Source organism: Panicum virgatum, chromosome 5K, assembly GCF_016808335.1.
Source record: "Panicum virgatum strain AP13 chromosome 5K, P.virgatum_v5, whole genome shotgun sequence".
Classification (NCBI taxonomy): domain Eukaryota; kingdom Viridiplantae; phylum Streptophyta; class Magnoliopsida; order Poales; family Poaceae; genus Panicum; species Panicum virgatum.
The window spans coordinates 2,101,764-2,120,804 of NC_053140.1; the positions used below are offsets into that span (position 1 = coordinate 2,101,764).

At 44.0% G+C, this 19,041-nt stretch overlaps 2 protein-coding genes, 1 long non-coding RNA gene and 1 pseudogene across 12 annotated transcripts; 2 read left to right on the forward strand and 2 right to left on the reverse strand.

The window, feature by feature from the left end:
• Positions 1-86: 86 nt before the first annotated feature.
• LOC120705605 (transcription factor GTE4-like) lies at positions 87-4,512 on the reverse strand. 3 transcript variants are annotated; one of them, XR_005688003.1, is made up of 6 exons: positions 3,077-4,506; positions 2,930-2,981; positions 2,676-2,798; positions 2,495-2,570; positions 523-860; positions 87-441 (listed from the first exon to the last, which is right to left on the reverse strand). XR_005688003.1 is itself a non-coding variant. In XM_039990039.1 (5 exons), exons 1-4 carry the CDS (start codon positions 4,343-4,345, stop codon positions 2,509-2,511), a joined length of 1,470 nt encoding a protein of 489 aa, XP_039845973.1. In that variant the 5' UTR covers positions 4,346-4,512; the 3' UTR covers positions 438-860; positions 2,495-2,508. The 3 variants fall into 3 exon arrangements, 2 of the variants coding, with proteins under 2 accessions (XP_039845973.1, XP_039845972.1); XM_039990039.1 differs by having other exon boundaries at positions 438-860; positions 2,676-2,762; positions 3,077-4,512; XM_039990038.1 differs by having other exon boundaries at positions 438-860.
• An 856-nt stretch (positions 4,513-5,368) lies between these two features.
• LOC120705607 lies at positions 5,369-8,114 on the forward strand (annotated as a pseudogene).
• Positions 8,115-8,736: 622 nt separating this feature from the next.
• Positions 8,737-13,304, reverse strand: LOC120705606. 4 transcript variants are annotated; one of them, XM_039990043.1, is made up of 6 exons: positions 12,794-13,304; positions 11,156-11,466; positions 10,975-11,037; positions 10,020-10,516; positions 9,669-9,726; positions 8,737-9,581 (listed from the first exon to the last, which is right to left on the reverse strand). In XM_039990043.1, the coding sequence occupies exons 1-6, from the start codon at positions 13,123-13,125 to the stop codon at positions 9,280-9,282; spliced, it is 1,563 nt and encodes a 520-aa protein (XP_039845977.1). In that variant the 5' UTR covers positions 13,126-13,304; the 3' UTR covers positions 8,737-9,279. The 4 variants fall into 4 exon arrangements, with proteins under 4 accessions (XP_039845977.1, XP_039845975.1, XP_039845978.1 ...); XM_039990041.1 differs by having other exon boundaries at positions 8,737-9,726; positions 12,794-13,302; XM_039990044.1 differs by having other exon boundaries at positions 8,737-9,726; positions 11,156-12,691; positions 12,794-12,935.
• Positions 13,305-14,177: 873 nt separating this feature from the next.
• Positions 14,178-18,592, forward strand: LOC120705608. 5 transcript variants are annotated; one of them, XR_005688005.1, is made up of 7 exons: positions 14,180-14,863; positions 14,933-15,023; positions 15,237-15,387; positions 15,873-15,963; positions 16,401-17,600; positions 17,685-18,149; positions 18,279-18,587. It is a non-coding gene; the product is annotated as an uncharacterized LOC120705608 (long non-coding RNA). The 5 variants fall into 5 exon arrangements; XR_005688006.1 differs by having other exon boundaries at positions 14,178-14,863; positions 15,507-15,963; positions 16,401-18,149; positions 18,279-18,592; XR_005688008.1 differs by having other exon boundaries at positions 14,179-14,863; positions 16,401-18,149; positions 18,273-18,590.
• Positions 18,593-19,041: the final 449 nt, after the last annotated feature.

The window sequence follows — 19,041 nt, forward strand, 5'->3', positions numbered from 1 at the left end:
CTAAAAATTCGAAGTGACGGGTATTGTAAGAAATTTTTTTTGAACTAAACATGGCCTAAATATAACACTCCGACCTGCTTTGAAAGTGAGAAATTTCATACGAATCCATCCAGTTCATACTGAAATACTCTCCTAGTAACACATGGCAGATCACCATTCCAAACAATGAAACAACAGATTCTCAGATTCTCCATCAACCTCCATCGGAAAAACAACAAATTCAGCTTCACCATTGAAAATTTGAAAGATTGCCGGCAACGCGGCAGTGCAGGGAAATCGAACAAGAACAGGCCGCAAGAGCGAAGCATTTGCATTCTGGAGGGCGTCTCATCGATGAAGCTTGGGTTTCAGTTTCAGGTCTGCTGGACTTGTTTCCTTACCAGTCACGGTGGAGCTTTTCTCCATTACTGAGAGATGGGGTCCAGTTCAAACACATGTGCGCTTGAAGAGAGAGAAAATGATCAATGCTAATGCAAAAACACCAACAGAAAATACACAACTATAACAATTGTACAATCTTACAACAGGGCGAGGCTTACAGGTTCCCGGTCTTCACCTCACCGCTTGTTTTACTTGCCCCCAGTTTGCAGGTTTCTTCCTATCCAATGTGAGGTACTTTCCAGCTCGACGACTAGGTAAACGCAGCACTCTACAATAAGTACACGACTGCAAATAGTGGTACAGATGAATCGGGCATGAGCCATTCCAGGCATCCACTGAGAGACCAAAACAACATCATGGCTGATGGCATTGGTTAGGGTTCCTAAATAAGCAAAATTTACAACAATCTCGCCGACAATTTCACGCTAGAATCTTTGGTGAACTAAGGAGTTATGGCCTTTCCAATCTCACATTAACATCTGCACAGAAGGAAATTGGACATGTCAGGTTCACAATTGTGTGGTCATGAAATTAGTTATTAATTAGTCAGTTTATTATTTCCCACTGTTGGTGGTTTCAATCAAAAATTAAATGGATTATTTCAAAAGCAGGTAGACTGGAAGCATCTGCATTTCCCTACCATGATTTGCTTAAAAGCATAACTAACTCTCGCTTTGTGAGCAATAAACTCTTATGTAAAATGAGTAGTGAAACAGCTTTACCGGACAAGAAAACTACCTAGTTTGCTGTGTAAATCCATGATACATTAATTGCTAACAAGGATTTTTTATAAGTTTGGTACTATAGAGAAAACTAAAGCCATATAGAGGCAAAGAGACAATGAAACTGGCTATAACAAGAAAAGGTAAAGGGATCAAATCAGTTTGGATTATAAATCTGGTAAACTGTCAGCTTAAGACGAACTGAAGGGCTAGAGCCTAGAGTACTCGGTGCTCACGACAAAATAAAGAAAAAATTGTACCAAGAAAACAAATCATACAAAACAAGGTGGTAATATAGTTTTGAGGAACATTGTATCTAGGTGTACCTAAATGAATGAAGTACGAATTTTAAGATATTAGTAGTATCAGAAACAAGTACAGAAGTTCATCGTTTTCAAACATTTTGAGTTGACAAAGAAAAGTTAGGTTCAGAACAGTAGGCTAAGCAAATATATTGTGAATTAACAGTATAACATTAAATTCGCATGTATGCTCTAATGTGCCAAATCAAGTACACGTGACATTAAATATGCAGGAAGATAAGCAGTTGACACAAAATATCCACCGTTTCGGACAATGCAGGAAAAAAAATAACTGTGATATAACATTGATGGGAACACTTTGTCAACCATTTACAATTTATCTAGGGAACATCTCTAATGCTTAACTAAAAAATGTCTCTGTAACCAACATGCGTACCTTCTTCTAAGCTGGGAAAAATACTACTATGTGTTGTTTTAAGATCACAACAATAAAAGCCTTTCCCGACTTAAATCATGTGAATGACTCACAAAAACTAAATATCAGTAGATCAACATCACAGATTATCAGCAATTAAACGCTAATTGATTTTAATTGCAAGCCAATAAAGGAAGCTACTTAGTCTGGTGTTCCTAGTACAACAACCAAGAAGGTCACCACAAAGCTTACACATTATTTCTACCATGTTCTGTGCAAAGAACTATAGGATGAAGCCAATAGTTTGCATTTCGCCAACAGAACATTCAACTATACAGAGGCATAAGATATCACTGTGGTCTTTGGAATTTCATTTTCTAAAGCTTATGCAGATCGAAAAAGGATAAAATATTTAAGATTGATGGCTGAAAAAGTACAATACATGACCCAGATAGATGAACTCTGGCTTGCTCATGTGAGCTTATCAATCAGTAAAATTAGCATCTTCTGTAAGTTATATGAGAAATATCTATCCAGAAGCTTTCCAGCAAAAGCAATAACTAATTAACTAGTTCACAGAGAACATGAACTTTCTCTATACACTTGGTAGTTCTAGTGATTTGCAGCTCCAAAAAAGTTTGTTGAATTTGAAGAATTTACCAAAGTTATTGGACATTAAATGCAAATGATTGCTGCATTAATGTAGAATATACCTGGCCTATAGACGCTACGTTCTGGGTGACTGTGCAGCATCAGAGCCATCTGCTGATGAACTATCTGTGTCCGTATCTGCACATGCTTGTCAAGTTAAATTCATGTATAAATACTTCCAAACCTAACCTTTATAAAGAAGATTTTCTTGTTATAATATCTGCAAAATAAGGGAGCATTCACCACTAGAGGACGAGCCAGAGTCACTGCTAGAGCTTCCCGAACTACTTGATCTACCAGCAGTCTCTCCCTTTGGATCTTCCAAATGACCTGGTGATGATTCACCCACATATCTCTCATTGTCATCTGTAGTTGAGTAGACTTAGTTGGTTCTTTTGCATTAAAAGCATAATTATAGTGATACATCTGTTCTTTTCTAAAACAGAAAAGGACAAATATAGTAGTTACAGAGTACTCTAAAGACAGATCCCACATACCTGCTGCATTTTCCTTAGGTGGTTCAGCATCAACTGCTTCTGGTTCTGGAATCTGTAACAGAAAGACAATAATAAGAACTATTTGGAAAGCATTACCTAAAATTTAGTGCAGATGCCAATACTACCAAGTACCAACCATAATCATACCGGTTCTTGTACTGCAGGAATCTGATCCTGATCTGCCTCATCCTGCCTCGCGTGCTCTATCTTCTCCAGCTCTTGATCAGGCTCAGGCTCAGGCTCAGGCTCAGCCTCGGCCTCGGCCTCATCTGGCCTTACTGCGGAAAGCTCAGCCTTCCGCTTATTCTTAGTTATACTCTTCTTATAGTTTGTCACAAATCTGTCAAGCTCCCATAATGTTTCAACATCAAAGCTATCAATATCAACCTCAATCTCATCATCATGCTGGCTGAGTGACAGGTTCCTCTTCTTTATGATCTGAACAACATTGTCTAGCTTCTCCGGTGGCAAATCCTGGAGGTTATTGCTAAGCCGCTGCTTCTCCCAGAAGGTCATATCCCTCTTATTTGGCTCCCTTGCCTTGGGCTTCTTTAAAACTGGGGGTCTGCCAGTGTGCGGCTTCGGTGTAGCCTCCACCCCGGCAGCTTGGACGGTCGAATCCGACCTCTCTAACACCCTAGAATTGTCTATCTCCTTTGGTTTCCTGGGTGCAGCCGACGACGGTGTAGGAGGCTGTGGTGATAGTTGCGCAACCTCAGCTTCAATCTCCGACCACTTCTCCTCAAACATGTTCAGCAGCTGCTCGGCCATGAAGTGCACGTCCTGCCCCTTGGGGTTGTACGTCATGGCGTTCTGGAACGTAAGACGCACATCCCCGGCGAATTCCCGTGGCGACTTGTATTGCCCGGCCGCTAGCTTTGATTTGACTGTGCCGAGGTCCATGGGCTTGGTGATGATGGTATGGTAGTCGTGCAGGCCAAGCGCGCTCGCATCAACCGGCTTGTTGAACACCCAGCTGTGCTTGTGCTTCATCAGCCTGGTGAGCAGCGCGGAGCAGCTCTTGAACACGGGAGCGTAGAGCTTGCGCCGCGCCTCCGCCGAGAGGTGCGGCTGCGGGTGCGGGGCTCCCCCGCCCTTCTTGGACTTGTGCTTGGACGCCGGCGGCTGCGGGGGGAGCGGCGTGGAGGGGTCGGTGGCGGAGAGCGCGGAGGAGGGGGCCGGAGCCGGGAGGGAGTTGAGTCGCTTGGAGGCGGCGCGCACCTGGGCGAGTTCGGCAGAGAGGCGGCGGCGGAGCTCCCGGCGGGAGGCGGGCGTGGAGGGCAGCGAGAAGGTGACGCTGGGGAGGAGCGGGCCGTTGCTGTGGGCGTCGAAGGAGGGGACGCTGGGGGCCTTGGAGCTGCCGTGGGATTTGCGGGAGTAGGGCTTGCCGGACGGCGAGGGCGGCCCGGAGGCCATTCTGGGCGGGTCAACGGCTCCGGCGGATCGAGGACGGCGGCGGATCGGAGGCGGCGATTTGGGGATTTGGGCGGAGGAGGCGAAACGGGGAGGGGTTCGGTGAGGGGCTTGCTGGTGGTGGGGGCACGGCTGCCAGCTGCTGCTGTGTGTGTGCAAGGGAGAGAGGGATCCAGTTTTTTTTTTTCACCTCCCTTGCTCTGTTTTGGCCCCTCTCTTTTGTTTGTCTCCTTTCCATAAAATACATTTACCTTTCGACATCAACACGGTCCATAGGATTAAAATCTGACTAGTATTTTCAATAGAAGTATGAATTTCTAAAAAAAAGGTAATTTACTATTTTAGTTAGAACTGATTTTCATGTTGAATCTAGTCATACTTTCATTACTTTGTTCATCATCTGTGTATTTTTGTATAGTCGGTCACGGGTTAAAAAGCTTGGCAGGAAGAATCATATAATGATGGCATGTATTTTGAACCAAAACGAGCATGAGATTATCGACATTGTTTTGATTTATATTTGACATATTAGCTCATTAGTAGAATTAATCATACTTAGGATGATAAGAAAACATTGATATCACTTATTAATTACAGCACCGTTGAATAAATTGGTAACCCGTAAAAATTTGGTTCAATAGGCCTCTCTCCATTACGGGAAGAGATGTGTTAAAAAGAGAGGTAAACATCAATTCGAACCATTATATTATGATTTACCTTGGATCAATTTTGGTTGTAAAAATGCAATGACCAAGTTAATTGAAACTAATCGGTTGTAGGGCGTGTATCTTATACGTAATTTTTTGAAGTTCAATTGATGCTTCATCTATATTTGATCCTCAGGTGTCTAGCTATCCAATCAATACTATAACTCTCTTCGGCTGGCTAGTGACTAGTGTGAATTTACCGTACGAGAAAAATATTATTGATTGATTGGTGGTGATTTAGTGTGAGAGAAAAACACTACTGCTGCTAGTTGCTGGTGCTATGTGAACCAAAAGGATAAAGAGGTGAATAAATCTTGGGGTCGGCTCAGCCACCGCATCTCCATCGCCGCTGGATCGGAAGGAGGAGATCTCTCGCGGACGGCGGACGGCCGGAATATGCTCGTCGGTGCGAACGATTCGCCCGCTGGACAGGACGCCAGTCAAATTAAACTCCTCGTGACGGCCTCACCCAAGATTCCGTCTCATCCAGATCACACACTGCCAACCCGCGCTCGTGCTCTCGGATCTCGGAGTAGCCCAGCGAGCGATCCACCATGCGCCCGCGGCTGGTGCTTTTCGGCGACTCCATCACCGAGCAGTCCTTCCGGTCCGGCGGATGGGGGGCCGCTCTCACCGACCACTTCGCCCGCCAGGTATTCCTATTCCTCGCTGGCGGCGCCGGCGGCCCGCCGTGAACTGACCGCCCCCGCCCTTTGGTCCAGGCGGACGTGGTGCTGCGCGGCCTCAGCGGGTACAACACGCGGTGGGTGCTCAAGGTGCTGCCGCGGGCCATGGAGGGCGCGGCGGACCCGGCGGCCGTCACCGTCTTCTTCGGCGCCAACGACGCCTCGCTGCCCGACCAGGTGCAGGCGCACCAGAACGTGCCGCTCCACGAGTACCATACCAACCTCCGCGCCATCTGCGGCTACTTCAAGGTTGTAATCAGTTCAGTTGCTGTCTGGGCTTGTTGCGTCATGTTGGATTCTTCGCTCACGTGTCCGTTGCTTGGTTCTTCGATCGCCGGAGCGATGGCCCTCCACTGCGATCATACTCATCACTCCGCGCACCAGTTTATGAGCCAGCGAGAATCCGGTAAATAAATAAATAAATCCACTTTTGAAGCTACTACAAATGGAATAAATCCACCGGTCTATAACTCGTCACTCTACTGATCTTTAGCCCTCAGAAGGGAATCTAGTGGTCAACCATAGAGAAATCAAATCATTGGTTGCCTTTCGTATACTGATGATCCCCATTGCTTTCCTTTCCTCTTTGCTCTGATGCATATATGCTATTCCTGCAAGCAGGCAGTCATGGCATGCAAGTAGTATGATACTGCATTCCACTATCTGCTGTTTGTGAGTTAAAAGGTGAACCACATCTTTCCAGGCTGCTATTTACAGTAAGTCGAAAACGTGCTCGGCATTTAGAACCATAATGATACTGCTACTCATCACACTGACACCGATCGACTGAACTGCAAGAATCGGTAAAGAACCATTTTGTTGATCTGTGTTCTGTATCTAGTGTGCCTGGCTTTGCCAGGGCCCAGGGGTATCAGGCAACCATAGATAACTCCTCGCACTGATGATGCCTTCTCTACACTATATTTCACAGCCCTCTGTTTGTACATGCTAATTTTAATGAGTGGCTTGAGGGGGAGAAGAAAATGAGAACTGCTGAGTTACATCAGACCAGACTACCAGCTTTACTCACTGAAGTAATAAAAAGGTCACCAAAGTTCATGTACTAGTGAGGACAGAGCATGCTTATTTTGGTTTTGGACCTACATACATTTGTCCAAAAGTCCATGAGATAGGATTCAGTTAATGTTGCCCATATATTCCGTTTAAAGCATGTGCATACTATAGTGTTGGATTGTGTTTCTTGTTTTTCTAGGCATGTCCAGCTATCTGATTATCTGGCCTGATCTAATGAGTTCTTCAAGCATCCAGTGCAAAATGCACCGTTTACTAAATAAAGTAGATTTCAAGCCAGCCACACTGATATTTCCTGCCCCTTATGCAGAGACATTTATGGAGTTGATGATCCTTCACGACAAGCTGAAAGAACCAACGAGGCTGCTGGCTCTTATGCACAGGCATGCATGTCTGTTGCCAAAGAATTGGGTTATCCAGTTATAGACATCTGGACAAAGATGCAGGAATTTCCAGATTGGCAAACATCTGCATTAAGGTAAAGCATCTATTTCAATTACCCCTGTGAGCAATGCAGGGACCAGATAGGCTAAATAAACAGCAGTTACTCAGCATTTTCTCCCCTTCTTTTGTGTTTTAAGCTTCCTACTTTGCATGTTATGGAATAGCAAACCAGATAAAATGGTTCAGTTGAATGTAAAAGCTTTCCAGCATGTTTTAGTTCAATGGTAGCTTTGTTAATCAGCAAAATCTGGATTTTTTTAAAGAAAAGCTTGAGTTCTAAATTCGTAATGATTTTTCTTGTCTAATAACAATTACCATCTGTATCTTTTCTATGTGCAAGCATGGATAATATTTCTACACCACAATGCAGTGATGGGCTTCACTTCAGCCCAGCTGGAAACAAGATCCTGTTCGACGAGGTGGTGAAGACGCTGGCAAGCATCGGTTTCAGCAAGGAGAGCCTCCCATCCATTGTTCTCAAGGCGGTAAGGCGGACGCCTAGCAAGGTGGGGCGGCTGGACGCCTAGGCGAGCAAGGCGGGCGCCTAGGCGAGCAAGGCGCAAATCGGTGGACGGCGCATGGACGCCTAGGCGTCGCCTAGGCGACGCCTTGAGAACAATGCTCCCATCTGACCTCCCCCTCTACCATGACATTGACCCCAAAGACCCCATGCAAGCTTTCGGAGCGTGAAGACACCTTTGGGTGTGATTGGATTTGTGATGCTTACTGGTTTCAAATGATGTGTCCGAAGTCAGGCTCTATTCTGTATGGCAGTGCGTGTGCTGACTTTTCCTTCTGGAGAAGGTTTTTTGTGCTCGTACATTAATAATATGCATATGGACCAACGATGGCACCACATAAACAGAGAAATTTAATAAATGACTTTTTGTCGCTATTTTTCTAGTACCGCATTACCGAAGGCACGGAAAAAAAGGAGAAATTGTTTGTTTGGTACCTGGTGAAGTTTTGTCTTGGTAATCCGTTAAATACTGGGTAGTTCAAATCTCCTTAATTGTACAAACATGAAAAAAAAAAAAGTCGCTTGAGTTACAGGAAATGTGGCAAGTAGAACACTTGGCGTTCCAAACCATTACGGAACAGGTGACGGTCGCATCTTCACATGTTTTGGCAGTATGGACCATGCACATTCCCATATAACTGCAAGAGTACAGCTTCATCCATCATCACAGGATGGACCGTGGCTGCCTGGTGGAGTGGTGGGTGTGAACCAGCTCCTCCATCCTATCAATCTGCGGTAGCAGACTAGGTTAGCAGCCTGCTATGGCAAGCACTGGTTAAGGTAGCTGGACACGCAGTTGTTGCAGTTGCAACACCGAGGAACGACCAATCTCTGATCCTGAGCAATGGTGCGCCCCTCAGAGTTGACATAGCCAAGGATCATTGTGTTTGTGTTACTTGATGGAGTACCACGATTCAGTGTTCCTCACGAGTCACCAGTCACCACCCACCGCCGCGGTGCACAAACCGTATTGAAAAGACCACAGAGCCCGGAGAAATCATGCAGTGAAAGCAAAGAGATCGGCAAACCAAGTTCCATTACATGGCATGATTTTCAGCTTTTTTTCACTTTGGATCTAGGTGACACATGACAATGTTAGTTCGGTACCCAGAAAAGAAGAACCACCAACCAACACTTTTGGGTGAGATTTGTTTTTACGAGACAAGCTGATATGTACACTAACATACATGGCGATCCATGTTGATATGGGCCACCGGACGACAGGATATACCTACAAATCACACAGACCCTAAGAGAGGTCTGTCTGCTCACCCACAACTTTGGGCTTTCGGACCCTTTGGCTCCTCCTACTATTTACAGCCACCAGCACAGCCTTCTCAATCTTCAGATTCAAGGGGGCGCTTTCAGTCTCCTTTGTTGCCAAGAGCAAGTTTTCAGTCTCCTTTGTAGCTGAAGAAGGGTTTTCAGTTTTCCGCTTATTTGCTGCTGAGGATGGGTTCTCAGTTTTCAGCTTCTTTGCTGCTGAGGATGGCTTCTCAGCTTCCTGCTTCTTCGATGCTGCAGATTTGCTCCCAGATTCACACTTCTTCATGTCTTCACAGGTTCATTTCCAGTTTTGCGCTTCTCCCCAGCTGAGCGAGCGGTCATGGTTCCCCTCCCTGTTACACCAGAGGGTGTGCTCTCAGTTCTCTCCACTGCCGCAGCAGAGGGTGTGCCCCCAGTCTTCTTCTTTGCAGCTGAGGGCGTGCGCTCAGTTTTCTCCTCTGCTGCAGGTGTTTTGGAGGCATCTTTCCTCTGCTTCTTGGTAAAAACAGAGCCTTTCTCCCTCCTCTTCATAAGATCCAGCTCCTGCTTGCTCTGACGGGAGACAGGCTCCACCACTGGAGCCGCTGGAGCACAAAAGTTCTTAATTTCTGCAGGACCAGAAATGTTACGGCCTTTGGACAAAGTTCCAGAAGGCAGATGGTTGGCCTTACCAAACCGCTGAAACGCTTCATTGGCTGCTTGATTGTCTATGAGGATATCATCAATGTTCTGTCAAAAAGGAACAGCAATCAACTAAATGCCAGTGAAAATATATTGCCCAAGAAGCAAACACCATTTTTTTTTCTGGAAATGGTTCAAAATCAGTAAAATAGTTTAGATAATAAAACACTCAATACGGCATATAAAGTTGAATGAGAATTTTACACACTCCAAATCTACTATGTGCATATAAGATGATTTAAATTCCAATTTGAAAGCAGTAACTCTGAGAGGATCAACTCAAATCCAAACAAGCACTAAAGAACTAAAAGAGGAATAAGAATAAGCGAAGGACCGAATACTTCTTTGTATAAATCCCCAATATGACCATTTGGTATGTAATTGTCAGTACCCAAGAGTAGGTCCACTGTGCCTGCTTTTTCCCTCGAGTGATTGCACTCTCCACTTCTATTTGCATCTTTTATATGAGCATCAATTTGCCTGTCAACCAAAGCAGGTCTGCCTACAACAGCTGGCCCATCATCATCCTTCAGCAAAATGTTTAGATTCTTCATTTTCTGTGGTTTAGTATATCGACACTTGGTAAAAGAGAATGTGCGCTTTTGAGTATGTTGCCTCTTCCGAGGCACCCTGACATGAGAATTTTCCTCAGAAAGTACCAAACTTTCTCCTCCAGAATGAGCCTTGCTGAGAAGATCTTGCAGCAGATTAACTCTAGACTGGAGCCCATCAATTGTCATGAGAGTGTCCTTTAAAGTAAGTTGCTCAAAAATCACATCATAATTCTCGGAATCGAGCAATGTAACAGTGTCAAGCCCAACTCTGATAGTGCCATCATCTGCATTCAGAATGAATCAAATACAATACATAGTTAACACTTGCATGAACATTACTAGGGCTGAGAATATAGATACAACAACAACAACAACATAGCCTTTTTTCAGGGCTGAGAATATAGATGAATTGCATTTTCTGCATGGGCAATCTAACTAAACCCTAAGTGGCATAATCATTTACCTTCGATTAAAACACAAACATACACCTTTACTAAAACACAAACATATTGCTTCTTTGAGCTGAAATCATCGTAAGAATTTCGCTGTGTGCGGTCGCAGAGGCCGGATATTTTTTTTCCAATTTTCTAAAGAAAAGAACATATTGCTAACAAAAGCAAACTTTTTTCTTACAGCCAGGTCTAGAGCTAACTTGGTCTAATGTAACTTTGCATCATACCAATGTTGCCATTTTAACTTCACTGAAAAGTTTGACCAGATAGGCGCATTCATACGGTCATACCTGTACCGCCACAATCGTCATCAACAAAGAGATCACCAGTTTCAGCTCCCTTATTTTTTTTATCTGAGAGATATTGAAAGATTCTTATCATTAACAACTAAACCAGGTGCAAAATCAACATGGTCATAAATAAATTGATGTCCTATTCCTACAAAACGGTAGGCATAATTGGATGTCGGACCATTGTAGTACGATAATATCTCGTGCTTGTTGATGTACAAGGACGCATCCACATTTTGTTCATGTCTCTTCCTCTTTCTCCTTTTCATGATACTGTTCCCATGGCCTTTGTGAATCTGCACCGGTTCTGACATAGAACCATTTGCTTTGCTTACTGCCTGTTGTAGTTCCTTTTCTTTCTTGATTAGAGCAAGCTCCCTGTCATACTTTGATACTTGAGACAACAGCTCCTTCATACGCAACTCTAACCACTGACATCTCCACAGAACTGGACGAACAGAACTCCTCCACTCAGATGTCACCTTTTTCCTTCTGAAGGGCAATCCCATATCAGAAAATTTGTCCCCCAAAAAGAAGAGGCATATGAGAATAACAAAATTTTACATTATGAAGAATATAACAAGTAGCTGCTTGCCCAATTATTCTAGCAACAACATAAAATGAAAGGTAAGCTGAAACTTTGAAGCACTCGTAAGTGTAGCTCAACTATCGGTTTACTTGTTCATGACAACACAAAGTTTTAAAGCATGAATATCAGAAATAAGCATGCACCAAAGACAAGAATAATCTCAAAGAAAAGCAATAGGCATGAAACACGATGAATAGTGTTTCCTGACATGCACAAAAAAGGAATCTATAATGGTCTACAGCATTAAAGATAAACAGCATCAATGATTGTTCCAACCAGACGCGATATCTATTCATGGGTTTGAATCCCAGTCTAGAACTTCTTATGTATTCGGACTGTCATGCTTAGCGTATTTATTTAGTAAATTATCTAGGTGAACTTTTGCCTCCCAAAAAAGGAGGAAAAGATGATGACACTAACCGAAGGATTTTCTATCTAAACAGAAGGAAAATAGGATATTGGCGCTTTATGTGTCAATCTTTCCCATGAACCTGTGCTGATATATCATGGAATTAATCGATCTGGTTGTTGAAATCAAAGTCCTGGTGGAATAAAGAACACTACAATTTTACAGTGTTTTTAAAGAAGCTACAATCTGCTCAATTATCTTTTTAAATAGCTACGCAGACAAATATAAGACAATATGACTATCTGGTAATTGTTTTTTTTCTGATCGTGGTAGGCATACTTGGCATAAGTGGCATGGCATTTCTTAGGATAGAATACATATATATTTTTGTCTGTTGCCTCACCCACCTGCTTCAATTATGCTTAGAAAGAGTTGGGCAGAAATAATACCCAAGTATTAATCTATCGGGTACTATCATCACCTTCTATTATAATATTTCATATACAAATGATGAACGAAATGTACCCTGAAAGGGAAATTTTGACGACAAAGCACTAATTACTAAGCATACAGGACACTGCAATACGTTACTGAATCATTTGTTCCCGTTTTAGGTACACTGATCCCACTTTTATTGTTGCCTCCGCAGACAGGAAGGGTAACAATTACAAAATAGCATACCAGCCGAAAGTTGGAACGCCCGCTACAGCCTTCCGTTTTATCATCAGGAGTGTGGGAGCATGAAAATCAAAGACTGGAACACATCAGTCCCGAACCGCCTAGCATAATCGTACGCATGTTCGTTATACCATGAACCAGGACGGCACAATCATCGGATCAGTAACAATCAGAGCAAACGAGGAACTGAGGAGAAGACTCACCTTGCCAGCTTTGAGGACCAACCACCATTGGCATGGGCGGGTGAGATGACAGAATTCACCTCTGGTTCACCCCCGCCGGCCTCACCATCGGATCCGGAGCTAGTGTCCCCAAACGAGCTCGAGCATTCAATGGTATCGCCTCCCTGATCTTCCGCAAGGCCAGGAGCCGCCACCAGAGAGCCACCGTTCGTGCAGACGGCCTCGGCTTTCACCACCACCATGCTGCTCTGGTTCTTGGCACCGCCGGCGCTACCCCTGTCCTCAGCATCCAGGCTGGAGCGGGAACGGGAGCGGGCGCCATAGAAATCAGGGGCGGAGCCAGCACAGGACATGGATGCACGCTGGGTCAGATCCGAATACAAGTAGCTATCCGAATGCACAGGGGGCCGGCGAGGACGTAGCCAATGGCCCCGACGCTCGGCCCGCCGTCGCCGCCTGGAAGAGAAGGGACCGGGACACCGGGGGGGAGAAACGGAGATGATCCAGGGGGAGAAACGGAGATGATCGGGGGAAGCGTCGACGACATCGTGAGCAGTCGCGGTCTCGATGACTTCGTCCCTTACGGATGGGCCCGACCCCACCTGACCCCACCTGTCAGTCATTGACAAAGACGCAGTTAAGCCCGGCAACGAATTGAACTGACGTCTGAAATTTTAAATATCAAATGTTGCAACTATTAGTACCATGCACCTTATGTACACGTCGTATCGTAATTGTGTGAAATATTAATTGTTCATATTTCGGTTGGAATTCCAATTGATCAATTCGGTTAGAATTCCAATTAGAGTTCTGATTGACGGATTAAGAAAATAATGTTGTTTTAAGAAGTACAACAAAGATTTTTCAATGTTGCAGACGGTGTCTACTGATGTTTCACTATGCAATTTTTAACATTTTGTTAGAGCGTTTGAGGGAGAATTTCCCATCAAAAGTCCGGACATCAAACATCAATTGGCATGCTAGCGGCGCCAATTGTTGAATCTTGCTGTTTGTTTTTTTCGCCGACGAAAGTACACTTTACTACTTTAGGGAATGAAGCCTATCAAACAATATATTTCAAAGCGTTTGTCCTCTCACTTCTGTATTCCATACACGTATTTGCAACCGAATCGAACCAGAGAATGGAATCTAACAAAAATATTTTCATTGGGCTAAATTCTAATATTCTATTGATAAATCTATATCTATACTATAAGAATTCATAAAAATTGAAACACTTTTCACCAAGATTAGCCCCATATCCACTTCACAACTCACCACTATTAGACCCACATGTAAGACTAAAAGTTTGACAAGAGAGCCTGCCGGACGGATTTCGTCACGCCCGCCCGTTCAAGTTGCTGGCCGCGCTGGCGCGCTCCCCTTGGCGTTGTTTTTTTTTCGCCGAAGACGCCACATACCCGCCCGCGCACCCACTCGCGTCAATCACGCCCCCTTCTCCTTCCCCGCCGCATGCCTGCTCCTAATCCCGGATCCCCTCCGCAGAACCCATCCATCTCACTGCCTCCACATTGGTGGCAATCCAGGAAGACATAGTTGCGGTGGCGGCGCACCGCCTTGCTGCCTCCCTCCTCCATCCGCATCAGCCCATCCATCTGCTTCGCTTTTTGTGGCGGCGGCGGTCCTTGGAACCAGGAGGCGGCGGCTATGTCGCGGACGGGCACAGAGGGACTGCAGCGATGCGCTGGCGCTTCCATCTGGCTCCAGCCTCCCCTCCCCATCCACGTCGCCCTTTTCTCCTTCGCCCCACGAGCGTGCCTTCAAGACGCCTGATGTCTGCAACGCGGCGCGCGACAGCGTCGTCCAGGTGCTCCGCTAGGAGCCCCTTGCCAACATCGCGGCTTCCTTGCTGCGGGGTTCGTGGAGACCCACGGGGCCAGCTCCGCTACATGCGTAAGGCCCTCTCCGGGCTCCTCGTCAACGGCATCGCGGCGTCCGGCCGTTGCATCCACGAGCGTGAGCATGAGGACATCACCACGCGAGCAGGGGGTAGGGGCAGCAGGTTCTGGTCTTCTGGAGGTGTCTTCCATCGGTGGAGCAAAAGAAGCAGGCCCACAATGTCATATGCAGGTAAGTTGTTCAATGGAATGCCCCTGAAGATGGACAAATACACAAATCTATTTCTCTTCCTTGCTGCAGTGAATAGGAACGCAGACGTGTGCTGTTGTTACAAATCTTTATAAGAGAAGAGATTTCTCCTCCAACATTGATGCGAGTGGTAGAAAAAATGGTGAGTTTTCTTCAACTGATTGGTGTTGAGATAAAATGATCAAATTCAATTTTACCATGTAACGCACTAAAATAAAGAGAACCTGGTGGGAGAAGTATCATATGCTAATTTTTTTTGTGTCCCTGGGTTGGTTATTGCACAAAAAAATATATCGAGAACCTGATTGACTTTGTGTTTGTTTCTATTAGTACACTTATAAAGCTACTGATTTAGCATTCCAGAAATGTCGATGGTTTCTATGAAGAGCAGCCCATGATGGTGGGACAAGATAATATGTTAAGCTAGATTGGGTGTCAACCTAATGGGACACTGGCTCCGATGTCAAGAAGTGAACCCAACTGATCAAAACTGAAGTTTTTAATCGGTAAGAATCATCATCTGCAATTGTATTATTGTTACCGCCTTTATATTCAGACTCAAATCTATTTTGCTCTAGCTTTGCACTATGTTGTCACTTGCTGAAATATATGTGTTATCGATTAGGGATATAGGTTAATCTCTGGTTTGTCATTCATCTATATCTATCTATCGCCGCGTGGCCTCCTCCAGCGAGGCTTCGGCGTCCGCGACGACCTCCCCATCAACGTATTTTACGCCAAATCCATCCTGCAGCGTGCTCCTCCACTTCCTGGTTGATGAATTGTTAGTGTCACCAGTGTATCCAGTGATACTTGCTAAAGGCCGGCCTAATATGGTGGTGGTCAGATTGATTCATTGACCTGCAGTTATCTTCATGCTTGCTGATAGTCAAGGGGTTGCTCAGGCATAGTGTACTATGGGTGTAAATTTCAATGGTACGTAATTTATAAAGTGAGCCTCACTCTCTTTAACTCTGAAGTATTCTTGCAGGACCATGCAGACTGCAGTGGATATTTTGGGTAGTAAAAATTATACTAATGGAACATTTCATTACCTGCACCTTCACTAACGGTGGTGTCAGGTGAGTGGAAGCATGAGTGAGTAGCCTTTACTATAGAAAAATGGCTGAAGTCAGCTAAAAAAGAACAGTACAAAAGAAAAGAAAAGATTACACAAAATTATTTGCATTCTATATTGGTTCAGCTATAATCGAGTAGCGCTTATGAAAAGAACTAGCTGAAAGGTTCGGCTATAAAATAACAGTACAATAGAAAAGAATCGGACAAATCTATTTGCATTCTATATTGGTGAGTTTCTAATTGTTTTTCATGTAGATGCATTATCATTTTATTAAGAATATTTCGAGTAATATTGAGAGCTGTTCATAGCATCCTAATTTCTAATCATTTATTTTGGGCTTGCTTTAAGTTCTATTCTATCTAGGATTAGTATTGGATCATTTTTTGCAGCAATAAATCCCCGCTCTTATTTACTTACATCATTTCTTGTTCCTTGCAGGGTGTACAATCTGAACCATCAATTTGGTATTTTTCCTCCAGAAATTGAATTTCAAAATATTTTATTATGGATATATTTAATTGGGATAATACAAGCATGTCTGAAATCTGAGCAACTGAATCTCTAGCTCATCTGAAAAGCTGCTGCTATTCAATAAGTATAAGCCATAACTCTTACATTGTACTTAAAGCATTTCACTAGCTTTTCTGGAGGAAAGAGGCTTCACTTTTCTGAGTTCATCACTATTTTTTTTCTCTGTTTTCATCCTGCTTATCAAGGAATCTATTCCTGTTGCCATAAGATTTGAGTAGCATTCTTTTATAAATTATATGAACTGTATTGAAAGATTGCTCAGCCAGTACATGAAAGATTGCTGAAGCATTCTTTTATAAACTTATTTGTTAAGCATTTTCCGGTGATGTAGGGTTGCAGAATATAGTTTGTTGTAAACTTTACCGGCTTTAATGCCTTCATCGAATGCAACAGCACAGGATATAATGTGATTTCTATATTTTTTTTTCCTGAAACAATGGTGCTCGAATAAAAAATAGTGTGGTGTATTCTATTGTAGCACCTAAACAGTTCAAATGATGGTTACAATTAATTTGTTATTACTGTTCAATGCACATTCCTAGGCCAATCAATAAATTTAACCAGTTTACTTTTGTTTCCTTCAAAGGCTGGACAGAAAAAGCATTGTTTGGTACTTTTTACTGAAATGTGGTCTGGTGGAAACCGGAGACTATCGGACTTGAGGCCTTAGATTATTGGAAATTTATGTATATTGGATTCTTTTAGTAGCCTATTGAGAAAGTCTTTTTGATATATTTTTTGTCAGTCATACAACATCTAAAACTTGTCTGATTTAAGTATTTCAAGTATTGAATCCTCTATGGAGAGCTCATGCCTCTATAGTTGAACAAGTTGGTTCAATAGATTGCGTGATGGGTTATTTAGACTTATTAGATTGCCATAATTATTGAGTAAACAACATTTATTTTCTACAATGTAAACACTTAGATAATGGCAAGTTTTACTTGATCTGTGCCGATAGTAATATTCGCATCCTGTATCGGTACTGCATAGATGAAAAAGTGATATAAGCCATGTATAGGATTCTAGCAAAAGAGGATGCCCAATTTGTCTTCCTGATTGATCTCCCTCGAATTAGGACGCCATGGGACTCTTAAAGGATGTCAGGTAACAAAGGTTATGCCACTTTAAAAATACCGAGTTGACTAGATTAGTGTCTGTAGTCTTATGTTTTTTTATTGCTGTACCCAGTTATGTGTTTCCTTGGGGACTACCAGAGGGTCAAGAACGTGTACAACTGAGACAAGGTTTGGAGCTACTGCCAAGACAAGATATTACATTACAGAATGCTTACTAAGTTACTATTTAATTACAATTAATGGTGGGAGAAACGTTGGTTCCCAGTATTCCAGTATGACCCCTTTATTATGTTTGGCAGCCTGCCAGCTTATGTATGGTACTTTTTTGATGCCACTAATAGGTTATGCCTGTAATTTGAATTGGAGATGCCACTTCATTGTGTTTTCAGCTTCTTTCAGACTCACTCGAAAGTGTTACATATTAGTAGGATTGGATATATATATACTTTCTGCAAATTACAATGGAAGGAAACACTGGTCTATGAAAGCAAGGAATTTATGGAGTTTTGAAGTACATTGGGGCGAGAGAAGAGCACGACAAGCACAAAGGGTTGTTCACTAAGCTCTGGGACAATAGGTACATCTTTGCTACAATGTGTACATCTTTGCTATAAAATAAAACTATTATCTATTAACTTTTTATCAATGTAAATTTTGTTCAATAAATTTTTAAAACATGTATGTGCCGCCGCTCGGACAGTGGCAGAGCAGGAGGACGCTGGCGACGGCGCCACGCAGTGCGGGCCGACCAGCGCCTGCACGTGGTGGAGCACCTTGGCTGCCGCGCACTCGCCGCAGGGGTCGTGAAGGCCGCCAAGCCCGCGTGGCCGCGCCGCCTTCGCCGGGAGGGAACTTGCCTTCGGTGGCCTTGACGGCGAAGGCGATGGAGAGGCCGGAGAGCGGGAGGAGGCCGGAGACGTCGCGAGGGGGCCCGGCCGCCGCTCGCGCCAGGCCAGGTTGCGACATATGTTATGACATATTTTGTATTCTATAAACTTATTATTTATTATTGTATTTTAGAAATATGTGTATGCCGCACATACACTCTACTATTGTTTCTAATATTCCATTGATAAATTGTTTGGGGCAGTGAGCGGAGGCCTATGAGAGCAGAAACAACTTTCTAGGCCCGCCGCGTTGTGTCATTGTTTGGGCCCTTATGAGAAATGGGCCGTTCGGCCTGGCTTCACCTCGGGAGTGTGTGTGAAACTGTGAATGGATGGATGGATGACCTGGGGATGGGTGTCGTCCACCACGACGACGTCCTCCACGTCTCTGCCTCAAGATGCAAAATTTAGCACATCAAGAAGGCCGTGATGACACGTCGTGGCCTCTCTCTGGCGATGCTGTGCTAGTGTACAAAAAACAGGCCGGGGTCACGCTTTCCAAACGGGAAAAAAAAACAGGCCGTTTTCCTTTGGCTGCCTCATGTCACGTGCAGCTCAGGCGGCCCGCGGTTGCAGCAGGCA